The 12,609-nt window shown below is 41.2% G+C and overlaps 1 protein-coding gene across 1 annotated transcript in view; it reads left to right on the top strand.

Moving 5' to 3' along the window:
* Nucleotides 1–12,609, top strand: part of MUC4 (mucin 4, cell surface associated) — a 256,422-nt gene that overhangs the window by 91,264 nt on the left and 152,549 nt on the right. Inside the window, exons 25-27 of the mRNA XM_088444695.1 lie at nt 2,116–2,296; nt 5,021–5,146; nt 5,892–6,017. Coding sequence (XP_088300821.1) covers nt 2,116–2,296; nt 5,021–5,146; nt 5,892–6,017 — 433 coding nt within the window. The remainder of the gene's footprint in view (nt 1–2,115; nt 2,297–5,020; nt 5,147–5,891; nt 6,018–12,609) is intronic.

Here is a 12,609-nt window from a genome sequence, read left to right as displayed (position 1 = left end):
ATGTAAGTATGGCTGGTGAATCATAAAATACGAAGTTGTATCAAGAACCCTTTATAAATTGCCTCGCACTGTGGGAAAATTTATTGTGTGTATAGGAGAAGACAGTGTTTCTTTCCTTTACCTTACTGCGGTGACTATTGCGCTGCTGGAAGAGGGAACAGTGTTTGTTTGGAAAGTTATGAAAGTAATCTCCAAACTTATATATTTATTGTTGGAAAAAACTGGCTTCTCATTGCCCTTATTTGAAAGCACATAAACTCTTGCATAAACCTCCAGAAGTTACAATGGAGGAGGTATTTCTCACCATGACAGATTTGTTGGCCTCTCATCAGAGGAAAGAAGAACAAATGTTGCGGCTGATGACCCAGTCAGTGGAAGCAACAGCTGCAGGGCACTTAAAGTGGCCAGCCACTTCTTTGGCTAATATACTTGCCCCCTATCTCACTGACGAGGCACAAAAAGCATATGCTGATTTGTTCTCCACTGATGCGGAGAAGTATGACCTGGTCAAAAGTGCCATTTTGGCCCAGTCAGGATTCACTCCAGCTGGGAAGGCGCAGCATTTCCATAAGTGGGCCCTACTGCCAGGGGTCCCAATTTGGAAGTAAGTTGCAGAACTCGCCAGACAGGGGCAAAGTTGGCTCCCGCCGGAGGTCCACACTGCCACACTGATTGTGGAGATGGTAGTTGTCGACCAGTGCATAAGGACCCTAGGTCAAAGTATGCAGCGCTGGAGGAGTTAGCTATAGTATTGGAGCAGTATGAAACCACAGGAAATATGTCAAAAATGCCAGAAAAGAGACGAGGTAATGGGCGTCCCATTAAGTTGGCACCCCACTGGCCTGTGAGCCCGTCTAGACCCACTGCTCGCGGAGACACCAATGGAGATTTTATGGTCGCCTGCTATGAGTATGGAGAGCCAGGTCATATAAGGCAGGCCTGTCCAAAAAAATCAGAGCCTGTGGACTATGGTGTGGCCAACACGGGTGCTATGTACCCAGCTTTCTGTACTATGGTACCCCTGGACTCCAGACCATCATTGATGTGGGAGTCAGTTTTGCATGATGGTTGAGAACTACCCGCCATAATAGATTCAGGAAGTGAGCTAACCCTGATTTCAGAGGCTGTCCTATCCAGGGTAGTAGAAAAAGTGCCAGGGTAAGTTGAGGTGTTTTGTGTACATGGATCCACAGAAAAATTTATCCATGTACAAATGAGTCTCACCCTAAAGGGGAGCACCTATGAGGTAGTAGGCATTACCCACAATCCTATGGGATCAGCTCCCTCCAAAGAAGACTAAAGCAAATCCTGGGCAGTCTGCAGAAGTAGAGGTTTGGATCTCCGGGTTTTAAGGATGGCACAGGTCCAGCTGGAAGTCATCTGGCAGCAAGGGTTTAAAACTCTCATACACCCAGTGTTCTGGGAACTGTATCTGTATAACAGCCAGCAAGTAGACTGGAGTCTCATTAGTGCCATGGACTTAGCTGTGCTAAGAGCATAGCAGATTGTGGCTGCATTCTACCGCAGCAGACTGAACAATAGCACTTTGATGCAGGGTCATTTACTTACACCTGCATGTCTAATTACTGTGCCTGTTTGTCCAGGCTTCTGTTTGTGTATTAAAGTGCAGTGTCTGTCACAATTAAAAGGCAGTATTTCACTGCGAACCTGCTTATCGTGTGTCCTACTTACTACGACCCTGTTACAATATATATATATATATATATATATATAAAAGGATCCCTTGAGGAGCACTGAAATGGCCGTCGGGCCTCTAAATTGTAAACACGGAATGCTGCTTCTATTTTTACTATGTGCAGCGTGATATGTCAGTATATGTGTGTATATATATATATATATATATATATATATATATATTTTACTTACCTGCTCTAGTGGAATATCTGGGAGGCTTACAAATTAAAAATTTGCATGAATCACATTACAATGCCAAAAACTGTGTGGTTGAACAGAGGGGGTGAGGGTGCGATAACAATATTCACAGATACACACTATCCACTTTGGAGTCACCCTCTGGCAGCATAAAAAAAGTAGACAAATATGGAAAAATATATATAGATATTATTTTAGTTTTTGTGATGCCTTCTCGTGCAGGTGGCTGGATGTAACTGTTCTGCTGCATGGACAGGAATGTACTGTGATGAAGATTTTGATGGATGTGCAGAAAACAAATGTTTTGATAACAACACCTGTGTAGATAGAATCGCTCCAGAGGAAGGATTTGATTGTGGCTCATGTCCTGCCAGTCTAACTGGAGATGGAATAACTTGCACTGGTAAGAACACATCTCTACATTTCTGGATATTAATGTCTGTATCCAAATTTCATTGTGCTTTCCTGAGACATTACATAATGACAAACCATAGTCTGTATAAATGGCATAGATGCAGTGCACATCTGCAACTGTGAACCCAGTATAAACGACAGGTTGCAATGAGACAGACCCTTCCTCTTAAGCTATGACTAAGGAGAGGGTGGAGTAGACCTTACCAGTGGGACCCTGTATAAAACAGATGCTTAACACATAGGGTGGAATATATCAAGCATTGCATTTTGAATGCGACACATCCCGCCACTTACCATGGGTTGGGTATGGGATTCCGGCGCTTGAGATACCGGCGGTCAGAATATTGACGGCGACATCCTGACAGGGTTAGGATACAGACACTGGTCGGTTAGTATCTTGACCCTTCCTGCCTGCTGCTTAATCCTAACCTCCCACCTAGTGTCTAAACCTAACCTCCCCCTTAGTGCCTAGCCCTAACCCCCCCCCCCAGTGCATAACCCTAACCATCCCACTAAACTCCAGTACTTACCATTGTCAGGCTGGCGTTCGGGATGCCGGTGCTGGGATTCTGACAGGTGCCGGGATTCCGGCGCTGGCATTCTAGACGCCGTCATCCTGAGTGTTGGTAATTACTACCATATCCCCTTACCGCATGCATAGTGGAGTTTATTAATGCTGTATGCATGTAGTTTTTACGATTAAAACTGCACAGGACCTATCTACCAATAAGAGCTGTCCTTTGGGGTGCGGGGAATTCCGGGTTTATGTCCCGGAGGTGCTTCTGTGCATGTGCAGCAATCGGTCAGTTCAATTGTTAGTTGCAGCAAGCAGGATAGAATTTGTATTCAGTATTAGAGAGAGTTCATGCTTAAGGGAACAGCCGGATGAATGCCCAACTGATGAAGTGATATATTATAAGAAAGTGATAAGGTGCCAGCCAATCAGCTGCCAACTATCATTTTTCAAACACAGCCTGTAAGATGACAGTTGGGAGCTGATTGGCTGGCACCTTATCACTTCCTTATCACTTTTCACACTGTCTCCTAACACTGCTAAGTAAATAGACCCCTTAGTCTAAGTCCTAACATGCCTCTGATGAAATGGCCCTTCTGGATGGCCGAGAAATGTGTCAGATGATCTCTGTACCAGGAAGTACTGCTGGAGCTGTGGGATGTGAGAATCCGGGAGTTGCCGTACAGCATGTTAAGCTACAAGATACAGCGTTTGCTCTGTCTTCACCAGTTGGACATCAAGCCACTGCTACTGATAGGCAAGACCTGTCCCTTTCTGCTGACCGGGACGCCAGTGACAGCCAACAGTAAGGTGACATATGTGGGTAAATTTACTAATCGTGTCTAGTTCGAGATTGCCTGAGTTGAAACTCTATTAGCATCGCTGAAACTCTGGAACCTACTGGAGAAAGGACAGATGTGACGCCATGAGGTAAGTGAGCATTGGAAATTTTTTACAGGTAAATTGTGGGATTTCTACTGGACATGGGGATGGAACATCTGGCAGAAGGTAAGTATGTGTGAGTGTGTTAGGTATGTAATAAACTTTCTACGGTGTGTGTGTCATGTTATTATTTTACAATTTTTTTATAGTGGGTGTACGGGTGCTGGCCGCCTGCTGGCACTTGTAGCTCCAAATGTGCCAAAGGGCAGGCAAGCTAGCACCTGTAGTTATACTGTACAAAACAATAGTACTTATCTATTTTTGACACTCCTGCACCCACCGGCCAGGGGTGCAGGTAAGAGCCCCGGGCTTCATTGTATGCCAGTGGTGCTCAGGAAAGGGGGACCTCTTTATTGGGGTGTCCCAAGCTACCATACATAATATATCACTATATAAGTTGGGCATCCAAAGCGCTGTCCCCCTAAGGTTGAACACTCTCTAATACTGAATACAAATTCTATCCTGCTTGCTGCAACTAACACTTGTAATGCTACTGAATTCAAACTTTCATATGCTTGTTGCAAGTAACAGAATTGCTACACATGGCTGTCTTCACATCTACCTAACGGCCCTGACCTGGGCACATGTATTGTCCTATAGTGTCAGCATTTATGCATTTATATTGCTTTTTATTTTTTCTATGGGCAGTGGCATCTAATTAACTACAATATACCAATCCTGCGTGCACACAGATTTTAAGTTATTTTATTTGTATTATACCATTGTTACAATTTATTGCTATTTATTGCTACTTCCTTTTGTTATGAAACATTTTATACCAATAATTGTCGTCATTAAAACTGTTTAATTGTAACTTGCTCCAGTGCTACATCTTTTCTGTTTTTTAACTTTCAAAGGGGGCTCTTCCCTCCTATACAAACATAGACACACTCGCCATCCTGTTCCTGATCTGCATAATGCTCTCCACTGCAGTCTCTCTCACTCTCAATATATCCATATTACCTGATGTGCAGATACTTTTTTTAAGAGAACTTTAAAAACTAAATATATTGTGTTAACACAGGAATATGAATCTTTTCAGTGTGAAGTGGTTGTGTTGTATTTACGTCACTGCATTGTTAGAAATGTTTCTTGGATGTATAATGTGTTAAGAACCCTGCAGAATACTCATGTTTCAGCTTTGTTACAATTAAAATTAAAATCCAGCTCTAAATGTGCTAGAATATCCAATGATATAAATAGTAGAGGATCCTTGAGAAACTGTATCTACTTTTAGTACTATCCATTTATTTTTAGATATCAATGAGTGTTATCTCAATACATCAACTTGTCAACAAGTGTGCAATGATTTCCTGGGAGGATACAACTGCAGCTGTGATGAAGGCTACGTGGTGAATGCACTGGACAGCTCCATGTGTGATGGTAATGCAGAATAATTTATGTGTCGATAACTAAAGTCATACTGTATTTCACTCTGTTTTAGGCTTGTTAAAAGTAGAATAGAGAAAATAATTAGATGTTATTAACATATAAAAGAACAAAACTTGGATGATTTATGTAATAAATAAATGTTACATTAGTAAAAAAGTTACAAAAAATACAAACTCTGGGCCTGATTCAGAGTTGGGAATAGAGTAAGAAAGAGCGAGTAACTGAGCATCTCGGTAAAACCATACCACCACACACCCTGCACCCATACTTTTCTAATACTTACCTCTCCGAAGTCCCATGTCAGCTGGAGAGGTGCTACACAGATTGCCCAGAAATGGCCACCGCAGCAATTTTCCCGGTGTCCTGCCCATGCGCAGTAGACTCTGGGCACAGACTAGTGCCCGAAGTTTACTGAACCTGTCAGTGTGCCGCGGCCACCGGAGAGAGAGAGGATGGGGCCCCCTCCTTTCCAAATACGCCCCTCAGCAGTTGTAACATGTGCAGAATTAGATGTGGGAGGGGGGTGTCCAAACTAAAATCTAAATTGCAGTGTAAAAATAAAGCTGTCCAACATTTGTGGGCTACATGCAAAAACAGCCAGTATTTACCCTGCATGTAAAAATTTATGTATTTGCACCCATTGCATAGCAACATGGTTTGTCCAGGTACACAGGTACTTGCTCTATTTCACTCTATTACCAGATCTGAATCAGGCCCTCTGTCCTTTTAATTTCAGACATTGATGAATGCGCTAATGATACGTCTCCATGTGCTGAAAATACCAACTGTACAAACCTACCTGGAACATACTCCTGTCAGTGCTTACCCGGGTATGAAGGAAATGTGTCAATAATGTGTGTTGGTAAGTGTGTTCATTGTGGCTACTAGTGCATATCATACCTAACATGCATGGCACGCTCTTCATCTCCCACTGCACCTGCTGTTCACATTAGGTGTGATGCGTGCACACTGCAATGGGACTGAATAGGACTGGGAACTAGGGAAAGATGGGATGGAGGGGGGAGGGGTGGAACAGTTTTGGTGACAAGACAGATGCAAGGAGTGCTGCTATCAGAAATTGCGGGGCCCAGTACAGACATAATCCTCTACATGCTCCTTCTATTCCATTATACCCCCCATATGCTCCGTTCATGCCATCGGACTCCTCCATGTGCCCTTTAGATGCCCTCCACATGCCCCTTAAATGCAATCAGACCCCTCCAGATGCCCTTATATATCATTAGATTCCTCATCAGACTCCTCCACATTCCTATTATAAAATTTTATTATTTTAAAACAGTTTTCCCCAAAAATTTACTAAGCAGTGTTAAGAGACAGAGTGAAAAGTGATAAGGTGCCAGCCAATCAGCTCCCAACTGTCATTTTTCAAACACAGCCTGTGAGATGGCAGTTAGGAGCTGATTGGCTGGCACTTTATCACTTTTCACTCTGTCTCCTAACACTGCTTAGTAAATAGACCTCAAATCTATAAAATAATTATGGTCCATCAATGTATTTATAATTTTTTAATTAAGTATCAATCAGTGACTTTTTATCATGTTCTTCTTGGACAGATAGCTCAAAATGTATACAGTTTGAGCAATCTCTCTGGCCAGAGTTGTTTTCTGGTGGGATTCTGGACAGATTCTTGTGATTTTACGATTTCAAACACACCTCACTGGAAAACATTGGCACTAGGTGAGACTTTGATATTTGAACATGCCTAATACAACGGGATGTAGTCAGGAAGCCGACGGTCTAAATACCGACCACCGGCTTCCCGATTGTCTAACACCGGCAAAGTACTAATGACAGGTGTCGAAATCCTGATGCCTGTCATTAGACCTATGATGGGAGCCCGACGCCCGGCATACCGAACAAAGGTAACCTGGGCGCCGGGCGCAGACAGCCGTGGGGGGGGGGGGTTAGGTTAGGGGTGCTCCTGGGGGAGACTTAGGGTTAGGCAGCGCGCTGGGAGGGTTAGGTTTAGGCTAGGTGAAGGTGGTTAGGGTTAGGCACCCCCGGGGGAGGTTAGGGTTAGGCACCCCCCCCAGGAGACTTAGGTTTAGGCTGCGGGGAAGGGGGGGTTAGGGTTAGACACTTGGGAGGGAGGTTAGGGTTAGGCACCCCTAAGGGATGGTTAGGGTTAGGGGGGGGAATTAGGTTAGCGATACTTACCTTAATTAGCGATCAGGATCTTCACCTCTGCCAGGCTTCTGCTGTCGGGATTTGAACCGACGGCCATAATACCTACTACACCCAATACAACCTATCATATTCCAGCCTGAGTATACAGGATACAACTTCTACAACCAGCTCATAAGATTACTCTTTAAAAAAAATATACAGTATACATGCAAAGTATTTATAGTACACTAGCATTTGCCCACAGCTACGCTCGCATGGATGGCTGTTATTGCTCAGCAGAACTAATTTTACAAAGACAGAAGTGGCATCTAATATTGTGATGTATATTTTATATTGTAGATAATGTCTTTGTAAACAATATTTGCAGTTTTTAACCTACAGTAACACTTAAAGGTTGCAAGTAACATGAGAAGTGACATGTATACTGCAACTTCATGAGTCAAGATAAACTGCCTGGTCAGTGCTAAATATATAGTTGGATTTTCCTGTGAAATAGATCTTGAGATATCTATTTCTATGTATTTCTATATGCTTACACATATAATTGTTTGCGTTCGGGGTGTGCAATATACATATGCTAATTTTGGACTTGTGGAGCTTGTGAAAATTCCGATAAAACATTTTTTGTCTCCATAAATAGTCCCTAATAGTATATTTGTCCTCAAGTCATTTTTAGCTTGAGGAGACTGCACACTGCACACGCCAAGTGTCAAGCATCTGGTTTTTCCTTTATTGCTCCTCTCCCTAATGTCACATTGAGATACTACATACCTCAATTTTCTTTTAAGTGACTAAGCTATACAATATTAAAAATGCAATACAAATTCATCCAGTAGTTTTTGCGTGATGCCGAATGAACAGACAGACAAAAATTCTGGAAAAAAAATGTTGTCTCTATAGTTCATACACAGTGACAAGGAGTACATTTCTCCAAAAAAATTCTATGTACAGACACAACCATTACAACTTTATTAGAAGTTTAGATAAGGTTATTAAAGATTTACTGGAAAGGGATTGGAATCATGTGGAGAAAAGACAAAGTATTTATATATTGTTTGCCTTTCCAGAGATCAAGAAAACTAATTTGGGCTCTGGAATAAACGTATAGCAGCACTGATAACTGATTCTAAATACAATTTAATAACATGTAAAATATTAAAACCACATAACACATACATAAGAGACCATAGGTCTAGTAATATGATGAATAAAATGAGAGCGATAAACTGCAACCAGCATATGAGGACTGCTGAACCCTGTATGGCAATAGGGTTGATATAGTCTTATTGACCAAAATGGATCCAAGTTCAAACTAGCAGCACTTGTAAATGAATGAATAAATCCAATATTTAGCACTCAAGTAGATTTACCCACTGTAATAGTCCACGATGTCCAAACATTAGCGATGGTCCCACACTGAGGTTTGTCCAATGCAAAAAGTGGACCCGGTGATGTTTATGTGGAGCTGGAACTGGTAGTGCAAAATCCGACTTGTGCTGCTGTGGTATGTCCCAAAATGCAGGTGATACGGTAGAATATCGGCATCCAGGGTGCAGTCCAATTTGGCACCAACACGTTTCACTGCTCTGGGCAGCTTTTTCAAGGTATCCCACTGGTGATTAGACCCGCTATATATAGTGGCTCTCATTCAGTATACAATCGCTCTCAGATGTTTCTAATTAATTAGTTAATGATCAGGTTCATTCGTTATATAATCAGTCACTGACACATCATTTAAAATACATATTAATAACATATTATTAACAAGAGGCAAAACTAACATATATAGGAAAAGGGAAATATAGTACTTACTCTAAGTTATATTCAGTCACAAGTTCTGATCTTGAAACTCAGAGCACGGGGAGTGTTTACATCCACCGTGGCGACGTCAGGCGTCACACCTGACTTGAGTGCTAAATATTGGATTTATTCATTCATTTACAAGCGCTGCTAGTTTGAACTTGGATCCATTTTGGTCAATAAGACTATATCAACCCTATTGACTCATCCTTTTAGATCACTCTGATGACCATATAATTAAACTATTGGAGGATCTTCAGGACGAAATAGAACCAGACAGTCAATCAAATCAGACAGAAAAAATATTCAACATCAATAAAGGGAGTCTTAAAAGGAAATCTGATTTTTTTCCTATCAGCTTTAAAAGTAGCAGTATAGAGATGTTTTATAAAACGACTCTAGAAGGCTTTAGGAATATCTGTTCCACCAAGGGAAATGGTAGTAGAAAGAGTGATAATTTAAATAAACGAGAAAGAAGGGCTCTCAAAGATCTGATGAAGGATTCCAGCATTATTATTAAGGAAGCGTATAAGGGTGGGGGATTAGTGATCCAAGATAAAAGAGATTACATTAAAGAAGCGTTTAGACAACTTGAAGATACTAATTTTTATAAAACCGTACCTGGAGATCCAACTACTGACTTTAAGGCAGAATTGGAATTGATTTTGGACTCCGCAAAGAGTGATGCAATAATATCGAGAGAAGAGTATCAGTTCTTGTTTACTTCTTTTCCCACTATTCCCATCTATTATCACCTTCCCAAAATACACAAGTCCCTCACTTCACCCCCTGAACATCCCATTATTTCGGGTGTAGACTCTCTCACTTCTTTTCTATCAGCTTATGTTGATTCCTATCTCCAACCTTGTGTCTCTCGGTTAAAGTCGCTTATACGCAATACTACTCATTTTCTCCAATTGATTAAGGATGTCGTTTGGAAACCCTCATATGCCTTTCTTACTTTGGATGTTCAAAGTTTATATACCAACATTCCCCATCAACTGGGAGTACAAATTATTGGTGAGATTCTAGAGAGGGATGTGGATTTAACTGAGAGACATAGACAGTTTCTTCTTGATGCTATCACCTTTACTCTTACACACAATTATTTTCTTTTTTCCAACACGTTTTATCTCCAAATGGTGGGGACGGCCATGGGGACCAGGTTTGCGCCGAGCTACGCCAACCTATACATGGGTCGAGTTGAAGACCAACATGTGTGGGGAGGTGGGCTCGGCAGGAGCCTGGTCCTCTATGGCCGCTACATTGATGATCTGTTTATTATTTGGGATGGGGATGCTATCACTGCTTCTGATTTTGTTAATTCTTTCAACACTAACACTTTTAATTTAGTTTTCACCCACACTTATGATACTAGGAAGACCAACTTTTTAGATATTACTCTGGAAATACAGGATAATATAATCCATACCTCCAATTTCGTTAAAAATGTGGGTACCAATGCCTACCTCCATTTCAAAAGTGCCCATTATAGACCATGGAAATCCAATATCCCAAAAGGCCAACTATTGAGATTGAGGAAGAATTGTTCGACACAAGAGAAATTTATAGAACAAGCTAGGGTAATGTTGGAGTCCTTTGGAATGAGGGGGTATCCCTCATACTTATTAGAAAAGGCTTATAAAGAAACACTAGAGGTCGATAGAGATTCATTATTTTTACCAAAAAATGGTGTTGAAAAAAAGCCTGTGAGTGATATAGCCTTTATTTCTAAATTTAATAATGCATCAAATGATATAAAACGTATTGTAAAATCAAATTACCATATATTACAGAGCGATCCTGTACTGAGAGATTGTCTTCCAACTAATCCTAAATTTATTTTTAGGAAGAATATGTCCCTAAAATCAGTACTAGTCCCTAGCCTTATGAAAGCATCAATGACTGAAACCAATGCTAGTATGTTAAATACTTGGCTACCTAATAAAATCACAGGTTTCTTTAGATGTGGAGGAGGGAGGTGCACCACCTGTAGATATACAAATAATAACACACATACAATTGTAGACTTAGCAGGTGATGTGAAGAAAATTACCAGTTTTATTAATTGCAACACTAATTGGGTTGTGTACCTCCTACAATGTGGGTGTAACCTTAGATATCTGGGGCGCACCACCAGACCCCTCAAAATACGTTATATGGAACATCGTAGAAATATTACTAAGAAGTTACGCAACCATAGTATTCCCAAACACTTCGCTGAACATAATGGAGGTAATCCAGAATCTCTAACAGTAACTGGATTAGAATCTATACCCCCCACACAATGTGGGGGTGATAGATTCAGAAAACTGTGTAAACAAGAGATTTACTGGACCTTCCATCTAAATACTTTGTTTCCGAGTGGATTGAATGAAGCATTGGAATTGAATGCTGTAGTCTGATTCTGGTTTATCTATAAAGGTATATATAGCAATTATATGTTTATTAATATCTATACAAAGAAGGTGTTATCTAAGAATCTAACTATACTGTAGGCCTTTAGTATATGAGAATTTTGTAAGCTACTTTTGATCTGAGCAATCCCTTTGACTTAGTTGGGGCAATATGTTTCAGATTGTTCTATTTGAATTTTGATATTGTTGATTATATATGTTCTGTACATATAGATCTTATTATGGATTGAGATTTTACTGCTTTTTGCAGAGTATTGGGATTGTGGCTAGTGGAGCACAGCGCTAGTCCCGTGCACCCCACCATTATCAGTATTTCTCTCCACAATGGTCACCCACAGCTATGCGAGCGGCCAGGAGGCCGTTCTAAAAAAAAAAAAAAAGACCGGCCCTGATTCAGAGCGAGCACTCTGTCAGAGCGACCGGCTCTGTATCAAGGCCACTGATCCTAAAGTGGATTCAGCAGTAGCTTGTTTATCAGTAAAACAAGCTCTACTATTAAATTATGTAGGTCCACTTTAAAATCCTATGGACAAAAAGATGGACACAGCCTCCAACAATCCTGGTGTGACAGGATATTTACTGTATATTGTCACAAAGAATAGAGTTATGCAACATGCATACAAACGCTTTTGGAGAAATAGCAAAAAAGAAATGACTTTTATTCCAAATTGTAGCTGGTGGACAAAAAATTAGGAGAATTCTGCACTATGGGCCTAATTCTGATTGGTACGGTATTGTACAGCCATAGGGAAGCAGCTGTGCAATACCATTCAAGTAAAATGCAATACAGCAGGAAGTGTCTGTAGGAATTAAATAGACCTTTTCTGCATGCATCTGTGATCTGAGTGCCGCATCTGTAAATGCTGCTTCGGATCACCATCATGACCATCGGTCGCGATGGTCGCTGCCCTCGGCCAGTGTGCATAAGATGAAGCTTACGCAGCCTAGCTGTCTGAACCCCTCTGCTGGGTCTAGGAAGTCTGCTTCCTCTGATGCAGACCCTGGGATCAGCATGCCTACAAAACAAGTGGCTTTTCACCACAGGTAGGACAGTCCTGGTCATCACCCCCATAAGAGGACATATACAAG

Source organism: Taudactylus pleione, unplaced genomic scaffold, assembly GCF_031769625.1.
Source record: "Taudactylus pleione unplaced genomic scaffold, aTauple2 ptg000372l, whole genome shotgun sequence".
NCBI lineage: Eukaryota > Metazoa > Chordata > Amphibia > Anura > Myobatrachidae > Taudactylus > Taudactylus pleione.
Note: the sequence above shows the minus strand (reverse complement) of the source record. Positions and strands in the feature narration are given on the sequence as shown.